Source organism: Rousettus aegyptiacus, unplaced genomic scaffold (genome assembly GCF_014176215.1).
Source record: "Rousettus aegyptiacus isolate mRouAeg1 unplaced genomic scaffold, mRouAeg1.p scaffold_m13_p_12, whole genome shotgun sequence".
Classification (NCBI taxonomy): Eukaryota; Metazoa; Chordata; class Mammalia; order Chiroptera; family Pteropodidae; genus Rousettus; species Rousettus aegyptiacus.
The window spans coordinates 64,950,332-64,969,437 of record NW_023416287.1 but is presented as its reverse complement, the minus strand read 5'-3'; the positions used below and the strand labels follow the sequence as shown (position 1 = coordinate 64,969,437).

Genomic DNA, 19,106 nt, shown 5'->3' with positions numbered 1-19,106 from the left:
CACAACATTGCTGCACCTGGAGATCTGCTTGAGACCTCACCTGCAATCCTGCAATCATTTGGTGGATTGTGTTCTGCTACCCAACTCCCCCAACAAGCACATTTAAGGAAGGCGCAGCTCTCTGCCAACGGTTTAGCCAGGGACATCGGGCCACTACCTACCTGGTGAAGAAGTACGAGCGCCATGTTGCCTAGGCCCACAGGATCTGGTGCTTTGGGCTGCAGGCACCTGCTCCAACATCCTCACTAACAGCATCAAGGACAGCGTGGTGGCCACCTTCCAGTGGGGCACTGTGCAAGGAGAACGTGCCGGGGTGACTGGAGCAATCCATGATTTGACATTGCACATGCCACCATCCAGATCATACCCAGAGCCCCGCCAGGCGCCACAACTATGCCAGTGTGCTGATCGCTAGTGCTGGGCTCATGGAAGATGTGGAGATCCAATGTCCGGAACACGTGGTGGGTGGCAGCTAATGTTCTAAACAGGGAGCAGCAAGGCCACATCTTTAAGGAGTCCCAGGCGGCTGGCACTCCCATGTTTGAAATGAAGGCCTGCTCGTCAACGAGCCCTTTGGCTTCACCAGGGAGCTGAGGCTCCACATGGGTGGCCAGGCCTTCCCCCAGTATGTGACTGCTGGCAGAGCCTCCTGCTCAAGACATCTTCGACAACCACCACCTGCCTAGACAGATCGTGGCATAAAGGTCTGAAGGATTGCGACCCATCCCTGAACAACTTCCTGGACAAAATGTAGGCAGCCCTTCAGGAATCCTCCGCCGCCTCAGGCAGGACTAGGCGCGGCGCTGGAGCCGCACCCGCGCCAGGCGGAGGTTCCCCCTCTGCCACAAAGCTTCCCAAGAGCCTTACGCAATCTCGCGAGTTTTGTGCGGGCACGATGCCCCGCCTGACATGCTCCGGGGCGAGTTGGTGCCGTCGCGCAATGTAAACGCCGAAGTTGTTTCTTTCCATACTTATTTCCACATTTCAGAGGTAATAGGAGTACCGCTAAGCAGAGACTTAGTAGGTCGTTGGGGCATGCTAGATGGGACACCGTTTTGGACATTTCATATAAATGAATTAACAAAATAGTTGGCTTTTGTGTCCACTTTTAAACTAGAATTTTGTCAAAGTTCTTTTTTATGGATGAATAATATTCCACATATTGTTTATATATTTAGCAGTAGGTGGATATTTGAGTTGTTTCCACTTTGGGGCTATTATGAAAAATGTTATAAATAGTTGAGTACAAGTTATTTTGTGGACATCTGTTTTCATTTCTATTGGGTATATGCTTTGGACTGGAATGCTGGGTCTTTTGGAAACTTGATGTTTGACTTTCCGATTAATTGCCAAAACTTTGTTGCAGCAGCTGCAATAGTTTATATTTCAAATAGGAATATATGAGGGTTCCAGTTTTCCACACCCTTGGCAACCATTGTTATATTCTGTTTTTGTGTTTTTAACTCTATTACCCACGCCATTTTGGTGTGAAATAGCATCTCATTCTGGTTTTGATTTGCATTTCACTGATGACTAATGATGAGGAAGATCTTTAAATACTAGCCATTTGTATATCTTTGGAGAAACTTGTATTCAAATTTTTTGCCTGTTTTAAAATTGAGTTATTTTTAGTTGCAAGAATTATTTATATGTTTCAGACACTAGACATTTATCAGATGTAATTTGCAAATGCTTTTGCTCATAGTAGTTGTAGTTTCACTTTGTTGGTGTCCTTTGGATACCAAAATTTTTATTTTAAGGAAACCAATTTATCTAATTTTAAAAATTGCCTGTTACTTTGATGTCATAGCAAAGAAATTATTGCCTAATCCAAGGTCACAAATATTTACTCTGAGTATTTTCCTCTAAGTTTTATTGTTTAGACTCTTGCATTTAAGACTATAATCCATTTTGAGTTAATTTTTATATATGGTTTGAGGTAGGAGTGAAAATTCATCCTTATATATATATCCCATTGTTTGTTGAAAAAAAGACTTCTTATTGAAGAGTCTTAGCACTCTTGTAAAAAATAACACTATAAACATGGGTTTATTTTAAGACTCTCAGTTACATTTCATTGATCTACATGCCTGTCCTTATGCCAGTACCACACTGTGATTATTATAGATTTGTAGTTAATTTTTGAAGTCAAGATGTGCGATTCCTTCAATTTCATTTTTCTTTTTCAAGATTATTTTGGCTAATCTGGGTTCCTTACAGTTCCATGTGAATTTTAGGATCAATTTGACAATTTCTTAAAAAAAAAAAAGCTTGTGGAATTTGATAGGAATTGCACTGAATCTGTAGATCAATTTGAAGAGTTCTGACATTTTAAGATTATTTCTTCCAATCTATTAATACAAGATATCTTTCTATTTATTTGGATCTTTAATTTTTTCAATAATTTTTATTGATTTTAGTCAACAAGTCTTATACTCATTAAATTTATTCATTAGTATTATATTCTTTTTGATGCCTTTTATTTAATTTTATTTTTGGATGTCTTTATTTCTGTTTCTTGAATCTCATTACCTCTGGCTTGACTCTCCAGAACAATATTGAGTAAAACTGGCTAAGTGTAAATATGCTTGTCTTTTTCCTGATCTTAGGGGAAAACTTTCATTTTTTACCACAAAATGTGTTAGCTGTGGATTTTTCACAAAGGTCTTTTGTCATGCTGAGGAAGTTTCTTTCTAGTTCTATTTCGATGCCTGTTTTTATCATGAATTAAATTTTAATTTAATTTCATGAGATTAAATTTTGTCAAGTACTTCTTTTGTATCTATTGAAATGATTGTGTGATTTCTTCCTTAGTATGGTGTGTTATGATGATTGATTTTCATATGTTGAAACATTTCTGGGATAAATCTCATTTGGACAGGGTGTGTAATACTTTTTATGTTTTACTGAATTTGTTTCTTAATATTTTGTGAGGATTTTTGTATCCATGTTCATAAGGAGTATTTTGTGTATAATTTTATTTTCTTGCCATGTCTTTGGTTTTGGTGTCAGAGAAATATGGGGTTCATAGTATGAGTTGGCAAGTGTTCTTTTTTGGGGGCAAAATTTGTGAAGCATCAGTGTTAATTCTTTAAATTTTTGGTGATATTCACCGATGAAACCATTTGGTCAAGGACTTTGTGGGAGGATTTTTTCTTACTAAATTCTTGTTATGGTTCTATTCAGATTCTCTTTTATTTTTCTCAAGTTAATGTTTATAGTTTGTTGCTTTCTAGGAATTTGCCTTCTTTAGCTAGGTTATCTAATTTATTGGCATAATATTGTTTATAGTATTCTCTTATAAGCCTTTCTGTAAGGTCGTTAGTAATATCCCTCTTTCATTCTTGGTTTCAGTATTTTGAGCATATTGGGGTTTTTTTCCCCTCTGGGTTAGTCAAGGTAAAATTTTGTCAACCTTGGTAATCTTAAAGACCCACCTTCTGGTTCTCTAAGGTTTTGCTCTTCATTTCATTTGTCTCTATTCTAATATTTATTATTTCATTCCTCTCTGCTGCCTTTGCACTTAGATTGCTCTTTTTTTCTTAGGATGGGAGACTAGGTTATTAATTTAAGTTCTTCTTTTAAAATGTAGGTATATACAGCTATAAATTTCCCTCTGAGCATTGATTTCACTAAATTTAGGTATGTCTTATTTTTATTTTCATTCATCTTGAAGTATTTTTTAATTTACCTTGTGATTTCTTTTTTGGCCTGTTGTTTATTTAGAGTTGTGTTTAAAATTAACATGTTCAAGAATTTCCAAAATTTTCTGTGGTCATCGATTTCTATTTTTACTGTGTTGGTCTGAGGACATAACTTCATATGATTTCAACTCTTTAGAAGACATTGAGGCTTGTTTATGGCTTATTATATGCTTTATTATGGAGAATGTTCCCTGTGAACTTGAGAACAATATATTTTTTTCTCTTGTTGGTGAAATATTCTATATTTGTTTTTTAGACTCAGTTGGTTTATGGTGTTTTCAAGTCTACTATTTACTTTCTTATTGTCATGTCCATTATCTAACGTGGGCACTTTGTCAGCTTTTACTTTATGTATTTTGAGGCTCTAAATTTGTATATGTTCAGAATGGTTATAGCTTCCTGATGGATTGACCCTTTTATCATTATAAAATTACCCTTTTATCATTATAAAATGTCCTTTAGTAATAATTTTTTTTCTTAAAGTCTGTTTCATCTGATATTAGTATGTCTACTCTAAGTCTCAGCACTCTTTTTTACACTGTTTGTCTGTTATATCTTTAACATCCTTTCACTTCATATTATTTTTGTCTTGTAATCTACAGTGTGTCTTTGAATTCCACCAATGTTAGACTTTTGATTAGAGAGTTTAATCCATTTATCTTTAGCATAATTAGTTAAAAGTACCATTTAAATCTGCCACTTAGTTTTTTTTCTGGATGTTTTGTGTCTTTTCCTTTTTCCCTCCATTCAGTAAAAAGACATTTTTTAATGTACCAATTAATTTCCTTGTCATCTATCTTACTATATCTTTTTGAATTTTTCTTAGTGTTTATCTTGGAGGTTACAATTAACATCATAATTTATAACAATCTCAGATTGATAATAATGTAACTTCAATATTACACATGAACTTTACCTCTATTTTACCTTTCCTTCTGTTATTGTTACTAATTGTCTTTATACATTTGTTTCCACCACTGTAAATTTCAGATTATTGCTTTCTAAAGTTGTTTTTGAAATCAAATAAGAGAAAAAAGTTACAAACAAAAAGTATGTTTATATTGTCTTTTATATTTAACTAGTACTTATTATGTAGTTACCTTTACTCGTAGTAGTATGTTATTCCTTAATGTGGTTCAAGTTACTATTTTCATTTGAACCTGAATAACTCCTTTTATTTTTGTAGGCCTGTCTGATAGTGAAAACCTGTTAGTGTTTGTTTACCTGTAAATGCTTTAATTTTTTCTTCATTTTTGAAAGATAGTAGTTTTGCAGATTAAAAGTTTTGATTGTTGTTGTTGTTGTTTTTTAATTCAGCATTTAAAAATGTCATTCCATTGCCTTCTGGCTCCACAGTTTCTATTCCTAAATCACCTTTTGATTTTACTAATTATTTCTTGTGAGTAATTCATTGCTTGCCTCTTGCCATTTTTAAAATTCTTTTCCTTTTCACTGTTACGATGTGTCTAATTTTGTTCATTCTACTTGGAGTTCCTTGAGCTTACTGGATGTATAAATTAATGTTTATCATCACAGTTGGAATATTTGCTTCCTAAAATAGTTTTTCTACTCCTTTTTCTCCCCTCTCTTTCTCAGACTTCTATCATGCATATGACGATATGCTTAATGTTGTCCCACAGGTCTCTGAGACCCTATTCATTTTGCTTCACTATTATCATTTGTTCCTTAGACTGGATAATGCCAGCTGAACTGTTTTAAAATTCATTGATTCTTTCTGTGCCTATTCAAAGCAGCTATGGAGCCTCTGTAGTGAATTTTTCATTTCATTTATTATACTTTTCAACTTCATAATATCAACTTGGTTCCTTTTACATTTTATCTTTTTACCGATATTCTCTATTTGATTTCATTCTCATACTTTAAAAAATTATTAAACATACTTAAAATAGCTGATACAAAGTCTTTGGTAAGTCCAAAATCCGGATTTCCTCAGGGATAATTCCTGTTGATTTTTTTTTAATTAATAAAATTTAATTGTTAGAGTAGTTTCAGGTTTACAGAAAATTAGCAAATAGTATAAAATTTCCAACATATTCACTGTCTACCCCCTCACAGTTTCAAGTATTATTAACATCTTTCATTAGTGTTGTACATTTGTTACAGTTGATGAACCATATTGATACATTACTATGAACTTAAGTCCATTTTACATTAGGATTTCTTTTTTTATGTAGTATTTTTCTATGGGTTTTGACAAATGCATAATGTTATGCTATGCTTCTCAGTCTTCTTCCATCTTAAGAGTGACTAGAAGGCTAGAGGGATCTGGAGTTGGGTATTTCCCTTTCCCACATCAGTTAGGCTCTGTTAAAGTAATTTTCCTTGAGAGCAGATGGAAAACAGAACACTCGGGGCATAGCACATAGACATTTTGAAAATGGTTATTTTTTTTATGCTGGGCATAATTCAAAATAGTTACTTTGCCCCTCCTCCTCCTGAAAACGGGAAAGAATATTTCTCCACTGTTTACTTTGAATACCTGGTGAAACTCCTGGAAATTAAACTAATGAAAGTATGAGTGATGCACCAAGCCTGATTCCCAAGAGTTTTTAATTCTCAAGCTAGTCGACGCTCACCCTCCAGCAGTTTATCAATTATAATTTAAGTTTTTCTACCCATTCTTGGCTTCAGCAACTTCTGTTCCTAGTAAGCTGTGATTCCCTGTATTTGCCTCTGTCTCTCTGGTTTTGTGGTGTCAGGTTGCTTTGTGACTTCAGTTCCCTGATGGACTTACGATGCTGTTGATTTTTGGTTTATTAAGCTTTCTTACAAAGTGTTTTCGTTTTTTATTACCTATCTTATGACATGGACTTATTCCTTGACACATTTGTCATTTGGAAATGCACATTAAATTTTCCAGGTACTTTTGAATTAATTTTATGTGACTAATTTCTAATTGTAAATTGGTTAATGTAGCTAGTTTCTACTTGTTAATTTTTTTGTTGTTATATTGTTGCCTGAGATACCTAATTTATATATGTATCAAATTTATCATATTGAATTCATCATATCTATACATAATTTGCTTATTCTGATCTACATATGTCATAGATAAATGATGATGAGTTAAAATCTCTCCCTATATTTTTTCTCTAAAATTTCTTTGCGTTAAAAATGCATTGCTGTGATGTCGCTATATTAATATACACACATAAATATTTAACTATACCTTTAATTGTAAAAAATAACTTTTTAGTTTAAGAGTTAATAACTGTTTAGCTTAAGTTCTAGGTTCTTTCATAATTTGTTCACATCAAGTTTTCTTTCTCAGGAAAAAAATGTATATATTTTATTTACTTTTTTTTGTGTATAATTTTTATTTAGATATTGTTTTTAGGTAAGTTTAAATCATTCATATATTTTATAATAATTATTTTTTTTGCACTTTTTCATCTTTTATACTTTTTCAACACATTTATGTTTGCATATTTTTGCTATGAATTTGTTTTTGTTTCATTTTATTCTTTAGTAGTGTTTTAGGATAGAATATAAATACCCTATTTGTAATGCTTATTAAATATTAGCATTAGTTTGCAAACATTTAAATTTTATGTTTATGTATGTATAATTTATCAAAATATTGTAATGTCATTAGAACAAAACAATATGTTTTCTGTTTTATCAATTACATACTGTGAAAGGCTTAGGTCTTAAATGAATAATTTAATGCATTTTGTTAAATATATACATGATAAATCTAGAGCCACCATACCATTCTAGATAGAAAATATTTTCTCACCCATAAAGTTTTCACCTACCATAGGCAACTGTTGTTTTTATATTTATCATGATAGTTTATTTTCTTTTCTTGAACCTCATAATAATGAAATTATACAACATTCATTTTATTTTCTCTGATTATTTTTGCTCAGTGTGTCTTGTGAGGATTACCAATTTTACTATATGTATAGTAGCTAATTGATTTTTACTGCTCTGCATTGTATTCTTGCATGACCGTACAGTATTTTAAAAAATTTATTTTTCTAGTGATGAACATTAGGCTTCCAGTTTCTGCTATCATGATTAAAGTTATCACAAATGTTCTTGGATGATCTTCTTGTGGACCCACACTTCAATTTATCTTGAGTAAAAGCTTCGAAGTGGAGTTGCTGTATTTGAGTAAATTTTAACTCTATAAGACTCAAACAAATATTAATATATTTGAGTATTTTTAAACACTTTAGGGATTATGAAATGAAATTTAAAATTTCCTGTCTCTACACTCCTTCTTTCCAAAGGTAATCAGTCCTTGATTTGTTTCTTATTCTGTTTGTTTTATTTGCATTTACAAATATCTCAGTTTTTCATCTTGCCTCCTTTTTAAATAACAAAAAGTGATGACAAAACATACATACAAATCTGTGTCTTGCTATTTTTCTCTTAATATCTTGGACTACATTCTATATCAGCACATAATGGTTTATCTATCTGCTGTTTGCATTTATTTATAGATTTTTATATTTTCCAGTTTATTGTTATATAATTGACATATAACACTGTGTAAGTTTAACATGTACAATATAATTTGATACATATATATATTATGAAATGTTGACCACTATAAGGTTATTGAACCTTCAGTTTATATAGTTGCCATTTTGTTGTTATAGTGAGAACATTTAAAATCTACTCTCATAGCAACTTTCAATTACAGATACTCCTTAACTTATTATGGGTTACATCCTGAAAGACCCATTGTAAGCTGAAAATATTGCAAGTCAAAAATGCAATTAACCTATGGAACATCATAGTTTAACTTAGCTGATTTCTGCTAAATGTGTTATCAGTTTGTCACCATAGTAAAATTGAAAAATTATATGTCAGGGACCATCTGTATATGGTATAGTATAGTTAATTATAATCACCATGTTGTACATTAAATCCCCAGAACTTATTCTTCTTACAAGTGGAAGATTGTACCCTTTGACCCACATCTCATTCCCTACACCCAAGTCCACTGTTTGCTTCTACAAGTTCAGCTTTTTTAGATAAGTATAAGTAAGATCATATTGCATTTGTCTTTCTCTGTCTGACATATTTCATTTAATATAATGTCCTCAGGGTCCATCCATGAGGTTGCAAATGTCAAGATTTCCTTTTTTTCCTTTTTATGACTGAACAACACCCCTTCGTATATATAAGCTACATTTTTTTTTTTTTAATCCATGCATTTGTAGGTGGAGACTTAGTAATTTCCATGTTTAGGCTCTTGTGAATAGTGCAGCAGTGAACAGGGACATGCAGATACCTCATTGACATAGTGATTTCATTTTTTTTGGATAAATACCCTCAAATGGGATCACTGGATCACATGGCAGTTCTCTTTTTAATTTTTTTGGAGAACCTCCATTGTTTTCCATAATAGCTCCACAAACTTACATTCTTGCCAAAAGCGCACAGTTTCCCTTTTCTTCAAACCCTTGACAAATTTGTTATCTCTTGTCTTTTTGATAATAGCCATTCTAACATGTGTAAAGTGGTATCTCATTGTGGTTTTGATTTGCATTTCCTTAATAATTAATGATGTAGAGCGCCTTTTCATGTACTTATTGGCCATTTGTTTGTCTTGTTTCCATTTGTATGGAAAAATATTTGCGCAGGAGCTTTGCCCATTTTTTAACTGAATTGTTTTTATGCTATTGAGTTGTATGAGTTCTTTATATGTTTTGAATGTTAACCTCTCATCAGATAGATGGTGGGCAAATATTTTCTCCCATTCTGTAGGTTGTCTTTTCATTGTGTTGATTGCTTCTTTAGAAGCATTTTATCTTGATGTCATCTTACTGATTTTCATTTTAGTCCATTGTGCTTCCAGTGTCCTATCCTAAAGATCCTTAACAAAACTAATTTCAAGGAACTTTTTCCCTATATTTTCATTTAAGAGTTTTATGGTTGCAGGTCTTATGTTGAACTCCTTGATTCATTTCAAGTTAATTTTTGTGAGTAGTATAAGATAGGGCTCCAGTTTCATTCTTTTGCATGTGAATTTTCAGTTTTCCCAATACATTTATTGAAGAGACTATCTTTTTCCCATAGAGTATCCTTGGCTTCCTTGTCAAATATTAATTGATCATGCATGTATGGGTTTCTAGGTTTTCTATTCTGTTGCACTGATCTGTGTGTCTGTTTTCATTCCACAACAATACTGTGTCTGAGGTAAACTCATCCCGCAGATTACACCAATTATCAGCGGTAAACTCATCATGCGGGCTATGCCAAGTGTCAACATCGAACTGATGGAGAAGGGAAGGTTCGATGGTGAGATACCCAATTGGAAGAATGCACAAGAGACAGATATGAGAATGAAATGGCAGGCACCAACTATGTTGTGTAGAGTGCAGTTCTGTTGGGGGAAGTGCAGTCTATTGCATGGGGCACGCGGTACTGCACATACTTCTTCTGTTCCTCTCTCTTGTGCTCCCCTTCTGCTCTCCAGAGGACCACATGGCTCCACACATACCAGAGTACAATAGTGGCCTTCAGCCACACATATGTGATACAATAAACTGAATTATGTTTACATAACATTCTAAATCTGGGGTCTTATTCCTAACCGCAGGCCTGGATTACAGCCAGACCTTGGACCAGCCAGACCTTGGATTCAGTTGAGCCTGGTGCCCACATACTGTTTTTATTAGTATAGCTTTGTTATATAATTTGAAATAAGGAAGCGTGATGTCTTCAGATTTGTTGTTGTTTCTGAAGTGTGTTTTGGCTCTTTAGGGTCTTTTGTGATTCCATAAGAATTTTAGGATTGTTTTTTTCTATTTCTGTGAGAAATGCCATTGGAATTTTGATAAAGATTGTATTGAATGGACATTTTAACAATATTTACTCTTCTAATTCATGAATATGGGACTTTCAATTTATTTATGTTCTTCAGTTTCTTTCATTAATGTCTTACAGTTTTTAGTGTATAGATCTTTTACTTTCTTGGTTAAATTTATTCCTAAGTATTTTACTCTTTTATGACAGTGTAAATGGGATTGTTTTGTTTGATATAAGTATAGCTATCTGTGATCTCTTTTGGTTTCTATTTACCTGATATCTCTTTCCATCCCTTCACTTTGAGCCCTTAAAACAGAATGAGTGTCTTCTAATAGCTTGTTTTTTATCCACTCAACCTCTCTGTGCCTTTTGATTGGAGAATTTAATTTACACTTAAAGTGATTATTAAAGATTTAAAGATTTAATGCCATCTTGTTGATTGCTTTCTGCTGGTTTTTCGTTTCTTTCTCGCTCTTTGTGAATTAATGATTTTCCATGTTGATATACTCCGATACCCTTCTTTTTTCTTTTGTGAATCTACTATAGGTTTTTGCTTTGCAGTTACCATAAGGCTTGCAAAAATTGTTTTAGACCTATAATCGTTTATTTTAAGCTGATAACAACCTAACTTTGATCACATGCAAAAACTCTAACCTTTTATTTTCCCTTCTCCCACATTTTACATTTTTGATGTCACAGTTTACATAATTTTATATTGTCTTTATTAATACATTATTGCAACTATAGCTATGTTAGTGTTTCTGCCCTTTAATCTTTATGCTAGAGCTAGTAATTCACATGCCACCTTAATAAATATAGTATTGAATATTCTAAATTTTACTATATAGTTACTTTTACTGGTGAGTTTTATATTTTCATTTGTTTCATGTTACTGATGAGTATCCTTTCATTTCAATTTGAAGTACTCATTTCTTAAGACAGGTCTAGTGATGATAAACTCCCTAAGCTCTTCTTTGTCTGAGAAACTATTTCTCTTCTTTCATTTCTTAAGGACAACTTTGCCAGCAAAGCTGGCCGGGTTTTCTGTAGAGCAGGCCACTGGGAACCACAGTCACTTCCACTGCATGACTGATATTTGTAAACTCTGCTTTTTCCCCTGTTCTCAGCCATTTCTATACTTCAGCTTTGCTTGTCTCTGGTTGGGGTGAAAGTGAAGTGGGTCCTTTATGAAGTGCCCCAAAGAGTAGGGAAGCTGGTTGCTCACTCTTTCCCAGTGAGGGGAACTATTTAAGCTGGAGAGTTCCCTCTTGGCACTAAGCAGTGTCTACCTGCGGGGGTTCAGATGATGCAGGCCAAACGAAGCTGGCTTCCTTCCCTCTGTGTGGTTATTCTCAGATTTTTTGTTCCACTGTGTTGCTGAAGTTTCTTAAGTGGCCTTCTGAGCTCTTCCATAGCTAATTTTGTTTGTGGATAACTGTCTAATTATTGAGCTTTTTGAGGGGGATAGAGGCCGAGGTCTCTTACTCTCTACCGTTTTAGTGACGTGCCTCTGGATGATCTCTGCTTGCTCTTAATAGCTGCATGATATTTTGAATAGCTTCTTGTGAGAGTTAAACCAATTGAATAACAGAAAATATCTAAAAATATTCTACTGTGGGTTTTGGTTAATATTTGTATTACGGTTGCCTTTTCAAGGACAACACTTTTATAACATAGTTTTGTGCATTAGTTTGCTTATTTTAAAAACTTACATCAATTGCTCACAGACATTTTTGTTTTATTTTTAAAAGATAATAACACATCACGATCTTTGGTTCCGGTTGGTGACCCTAAGGAAGTTGTTGAGATTGTTCATGAAAATAAAACGACAAATACTGAAGGTAAGGATTGAATGTATAAATTGTATAGTAACCTAAACAAACTATATATATATATATATATATATATTCATTAGTTTATGATGTCACTATTATGTTTTTTAAAGAAATGAACCTTAAATATCAATTAATAATTAACAAAGTAATGTAGAATATTAAATAATACAATATTGTAGTATATTTTATTCATACCTTATGTTAATTACAATTTGGTTCATGAGAATTATTTACAATTTCACAAACGTATGAAGTTTTAAAATAAAAATGTTCTTGATCATGCTAGGACTGACAGATGCTAGAACCTTTCCAGTTCAATGAAGATATGTCTCTTAGAAGAAAAAGGACTAATATTTGGGGGGCATGAAATGCAGAATAAAAAATTGTTCATTGAGAATTTATAAAATATTTCTGAAAGTGTTTCAGATGTTATATGTGGAAAGAAATGGAAAGAGATGAGGAAACGTATACTTTTACTATATAGGGGTTCATACTTATTGTTTCTTAGATAATTCTGGTGGAGAACTTTGTATCAAATTTTTTTAATCTTCATTTTGGTAAATTTCTGCTTTGGAGATTTTCAGTTTGACAGGATAAAATTGGGGTAAGTGGCCATTCTGATGCTTTATCCATTTCTGTCCAGTAGAAATCTTTACTAGAATTTTAATGTCCTGACTTAAAGTTTATTGGCTACAGTTAATTATGAGCCATAGTTTGGGACAAACTTTTAAAAATATCAGATGATTGATTTATGAACCAATAAATTCGAAACACTGGAATAGACGTGTTGCTAGGGTACAGATATACTTTAAAAAGGGAGTATATAATCTTGAGGCCAAATAAAATATAATAACATATTATTCATTAGAACAGCATAATAGAAAAGAGTGTTTATGAAGAGTAACAGAGATGACAAAATGTAGTGAAAAGTTTCTGTACTCAATTTTAATGTGTGGGCATAGGGTTTCCAAGCACTTCTTGGACACCAGCTGGACGTCCTACAAATCAATTCAATTCTGACATCATCTACCTGGAGACACCTCAGATTTCACAGGTTAAAGGCCAGTTTTACAAGAGTATCTCACCCGCCACTTCAGATGTCAGTGGGAAACCGAGGTTATCACCTGTGCTCCTGACCAATTACTGTAGATTGAAGGTTTAGGTTCCCTTTAGGTTCGATTAATTTGCCACTCTAACTTGCAGAACTCAGAGATATGTTACTAGGTTATTGGTTTATTATAAAAGGATATAACTCAGAAACAGCCAGATGGAAGAGATGCATAGGGCAATGTATGAGGAGGGCACAAAGCGTCTATGCTGTCTCAGAACTTGCTACTCTCCCCAAATCTCCATATGTGTAACAACCCAGAAGCTCTTTGAACCCTTTTGTTCTGTCCTTTTGAGTTTTTATGGAGGTTTCGTTACATAGGCATACTTAATTAAGTCATTGACCCATTAGTGATTGATCCAGCCCCTAACCCTTCTCTTCTCAGAGGTTGGGGATGGGACTGAAAAGTTCTAGTTCTCCAAACGCATGGTTAGTATTCCTGGAAGCTAGTCCCTTACCCCTAGATGGGGTCCAAAAGTTACCTCATTAACAAAATGAAGGACACCTTTAATGCTTTCATTCCTTAGGAAATTCCAAGGGTTTTAGGAACTCTGCCAAGAACAGGACAAAGGTCAAATATTACTTATTATAAGCCACAATATCACAATAGTACATGACAAATGAATAGTATGGGCAAGAATTACCTTCAGTGTTTTTAATAACACCAGTATTTATGGCCTCTAAGGATTAATAGAACTGTTAAGGACAGATTTGGACTGAATCTTAAAGAATGAATATGTGTATGAAACAAAAAATGAGGAGGATATTTAAGCAAGAACAGGATGAGTCAGATAACAGTGATGAAATAGTACAAAATATGGTCAAAATAGGTTACTTTGAAGCTTAGGGAAGACTTCTGAAATGTAAAGATAATTAGTTAAAATAAAGCTGGAAATTATCAAGGTGCAATCAAAAAGCATTTTAAATTTCATATTCAAGAGTGTGAATTTTATTTCTTAGTCTTTGGTGTTCCTATATATATTTGAGTAATGGTGTTACATAACCAAATCTTTTGATTGGAAATATGAGTCTGCTGTCAAGACTTGTTTGGTTACAGAGGAAATATGGAGACTGATTACCTTATCATTATAGTCCAGGCTTAAGTTAATAAGGGCTTGGTCTGTAGAGGATCAGTGGCTATGAAAGAAAAGAAGCAAGGAGACATTGTAAACAAATTGTTAAGATTTCGTAATATATTGATATAGAAACTTGAATGAAAAGAGGATTCAACAATGATTTAACTGTTGCACACTTTGATAATGGGAACAAAGAAGAAAGGAAAGGAGGTTGAGTAGAGTAAAGACGAGTTACTTTTAGAAGTACTTGGTTTGCATTTCCCTAATAGCTAGTGATGTTGAGCATCTTTTCATATGTTTGTAGGCCATTTGTATATCCTCTAGGGAGAAGTGTCTGTTCAAGTCATCTGCCCATTTTTTGATTGGATCATTTGAATTTTGTTGTTATTGAGTCGTATGAGTTCTTTGTATATTTTGGATATTAGGCCCTTATCGGAGGCATTGCTTGCAAATCAAAACCACAATGAGATACCATCTCACACCTGTTAGAATGGCTTTAATTAACAAGACAAGTAATAACAAATATTGGAGAGGATGCGGAGAAAAATGAACCCTCATACACTGCTGGTGGGACTGCTAATTGGTACAGCCATTATGGAAAACGGTATGGAGGTTCCTTAAAAAACTAAGAATTGAGCTGTTATATGACCCAGCAATCCCTCTACTGGGTATTTACCCCAAAGATAAGAAAACCCATATCCAAAAAGATATTTGCACACCGATGTTCACAGCAGCATTATTCATAGTGGCCAGGACGTGGAAGCAATCGAAGTGTTCTACCATAGATGATTGGCTAAAGAAGCTGTGGCACATATATACAATGAAATATTACTCAGCCATAAGAAGAGATGACATACTGCCATTTGTGACAATGTGGATGGATCTCAAGATAATCATGCTAAGCGAAATAAGCCAGACTGAAAAAGTAGAAAATCACTTATATGTGGGATGTAAACCTAAAAGCAACAAATGAACAGGACAAACAAAGACTCAGGGACATGGACAATGGACTAGTGGTTACCAAAGGGTAGGAGGTGGGAGAGGAGAAGAGAGGTAGATGGGTTAAAGGGGGTCAAACATAGAGGTTTTGGGGAAGGGTGAAGTGGATAAAGGTGATCAAATATACAGCAGCTGAAGGAAACTGGACTTTAGGTGGTAATTACACAACAGAATCTATAGATGTCAAATTATAATGTACACCTGAAAATTATATAATGTATTAACCAGTGTTACCCCAATAAACTTAATAAAAACAAACAAACAAATGGGAGGAAAAAAAAAAACATAGCTGACCCAGGAAAAAAATAAAAGAAGTACCTGGCTTGGCAAATGTATTTGTTCCTTCAAGAATATTTTTGGCTTGTCAGCCTTGACAAAATCCAAATGTTTAATACCAAGTAGATTAGAGTCAAGCTGTAACCAAAATCTTTGTGTTGGTATATCTGTATTCTCTCACCATTCCTTCATTTACCAAATAGTTCCTGATTATTCATTCTGTGTCAGGCACCATTTTCACTGTTTAGAATGTATCAGACCTCAGCTCTGGTCTAGATCTTCCATTTTAGGCACTGATTCTAAGCAAGGAAGTTAGAGTCGGGCAGATGCTTAGAAAAGATGACAGTCTTCTTTGAGCTTAATTCTTTAAATACTCACCTTGACCACTTGTACATGGGCCTCACCAGGAGGAGCTCTATCAACTTATGTTTGACTAAAACTACTAATTCATTGTATTATGGAATTTTAGGTGAAAAAGATTTTATAAAATGCCCCACCAACCCATTCATTTATTGAGAAATCTGAGGTTGGACAGTGAATAGTTTATTTTAGCTTAGGAAGCTCAGTTATTAGTCAAGTCAAAAAAGTGATCTAGGTATCTCTTTAAGGTGAATAAAATTAAAAAGAAGTGGAATGTAAAGTTTTAACTTACACCATCCTGCATTAGAATTAAAACAGTAATACGAAGTCAAGAATTCAGGTTCTATCCTGCACTGCTTATGACACCATGTCTTACAGACTTCTGGTGCAAAATTTAATATCATAGTATTTCATTTTTCCCACTTTACCATATATAAAATGTTAATCCTAAACTGTAGGGGTGCTGTGGAAATTAATTGGTATTCACATAATAAATTGAGAGTAGGACATACAGAAAAATGTTAAATAAGTCATTTCTGTGTTGTTTTCCACACATTTAATGAAGCAAAACAAATATGTTAAATACAAGGACAACTGCCTGGTTGTTAAGTGTATATTAAAACTTTAATTCTAGAGAGAAGGGCACAATGCCTTTAGCAAGATATTTGTATAGGAGATTGATATGTAATTCTCACCAGCTTGTTCTTTGGTTCTTTCACTATTGAAGAGATGGAAAAAAAATATATCTACCTGTATATGAACTAAAGAGGAAAGGTAGAATATAACATAACAAAATAATCATTGCAAGTATTTGTGTTTGGTATGGTCAAAACAAACTAAAATACTTCAGAATATTAGCACTGATATCTTGAAGGAACATTGAAAATTCAAAAACAAATGATAATGTGAAACATGTGAGATACTCTGAAATATATTTTTAGGACTGCTTCTTTTTATTTTGCTACATTTTTAAAAATATAAAGACAACCTTTATAGTATAGTTTATACTCCATGTCCAGGGAAATGTAATTCAAGTGCCAGCTCTCCCACCTACCAGTTCTGGGGAATTGGACATGTTATATAACTTCTTTAAGCTTTGGTTTCCTCATCTATGAAATCAGGATAATAATCCCATTTCATAAGATTGTTGTGAGGGTTCAATAAAACTACCTACCATAGTCTCATGTTTGGTACCTGTGTTTAGTGCTCAAAAATGTTAGAATACACATATAGACACATATATTCATATATATATGGCATAAAGTAAACCTTTTATTTATAAATGAAAATGATATTCCATTTCACAGAGATTACGTTTTTGGAGGAGGAGATTATGAGACTTCATTTAAAAGAGTGCAATTTAAATGAAGATATCAGAAATATTTACCATTTCTATGGGTTAACATAGAAACAAAAGGCACAGACAATCCAGAGGCAGCAGTATTACTTCCCTTTCTCAAGGTCAACTGAAATGAGGATATCACACTGTTCTCATTGAGGCACTGAACCTATTTTGTGTCTTGCATTTAACGTCAGTGATTGCAACTATAACCCAGCCCAATAGAGTCTTTAGAGGCAAAAGGACTGCAAGTAAGCACTTTGGAGGCGTTTCATGGACAGCTTTGCTGTGCTTCTGCAACCTTCAGTTGATTTGGGACACGCCTAGATTAGAATCTTTGAGGCATATCGGACTGAGTGGATTTTATGATGAGTACAACTTGAATGCCGTAGTGAGAACATCAATCACTCTTCATATGAAACTCCAATTTTCAGAAATGGAAGGTAGAAAATGAGGTTATTATAAGGATGTAAGGGGCCTGTCTTTTTGTGTGTGTGTTCCAGAAAGAGAAACTCATGCTGGATTTAAGGAAGAACTCCTTCAATACATGAGGGGTTAGATATATTTATATTGAGAAATGCAGAATCTCTTAGAAAGGAGAATTTAAAATCGATTTCAAAGTCATTTTTTAAGTGATTCATGATCTATTTAGAAGCACATATATTAATATGTTTTTGGACTTTTTTTAAATAGTTCACGATGCGATGGAATACAAACTTTTTAACTTCAAAGTTTTATTCTTTGTTCTTAGGTTCATTTTTATTTGTTACATTTTAAGTCATGAATGATTATTATAGCTTTTAAATTTTTAGAAGTTTACTATACTGTATATAACTGATACCTAACATCCTCTGTCCACTTTATCTATAGGGGTGAATCGAGGCATTTACTTCAGCTACCCATGTCGACGTCGCAGTTGTGCTTTAGTAAACATTCCAGCACCATGTGTCAACAAAATGATTTCACACATTGAAGATGTGGAGTCTAAGATACAGGAGCATGTGAAACAGGTGAGTGACATTTAAAATGCTAACATTTTTGTAAGCTCTGTAGAGCCTAATGAGTCTGTTACTTAAAGAACCCAAGGAGTTGTTATTTTTTATGATAATTGAAATACTTTATAGAATCTTGGCTCAGTTGTATATTTTTCTAATCTAGACGTGTTTTTGATAGTCCCACTCCAGAAGGGTGAAATGACCTCAATAAATAGAATTTTTCCCCCTACTTGTTTGTTCTTTATCCAGAGGCAGTCATGCTAAGTTGTAATTTCCATAAGCCAACTTGACTAGTAAATTAAATAGTATTTACATCCTTTTTTGGGACACTAAACTAATTATATGATTAGATGACTAAATTGGTGTGTAAAAGGACAGTGTGCCTTTTTAATGGCTTATTTTGTTCTAAAGAAATAACTTAATAGGTCTGTTGAAAGGGAACATAATTTTTTTGTGTCTTTTTAACCTGTTTACATTATTATTCTGAAGGGACTTTACTCTTGAAATCACAGTAACTTTCAATTACTTTGAAAGGATGATTTAGGAATAATAAAAACCTGCTCAAAACCTTTTATTAAAATTGTATTCCTGAGCAATTAATGCACAATTAGAATGTCCAAATGGA

At 33.6% G+C, this 19,106-nt stretch overlaps 1 protein-coding gene across 1 annotated transcript in view; it reads left to right on the top strand.

Annotated features, from left to right (window-relative positions):
- The first annotated feature begins 602 nt into the window (after positions 1 to 602).
- Positions 603 to 19,106, top strand: part of CCDC178 (coiled-coil domain containing 178) — a 310,727-nt gene continuing 292,223 nt past the window's right edge. Inside the window, exons 1-5 of the mRNA XM_036229026.1 lie at positions 603 to 625; positions 755 to 879; positions 925 to 990; positions 12,245 to 12,334; positions 18,357 to 18,496. Coding sequence (XP_036084919.1) covers positions 603 to 625; positions 755 to 879; positions 925 to 990; positions 12,245 to 12,334; positions 18,357 to 18,496 — 444 coding nt within the window. The remainder of the gene's footprint in view (positions 626 to 754; positions 880 to 924; positions 991 to 12,244; positions 12,335 to 18,356; positions 18,497 to 19,106) is intronic.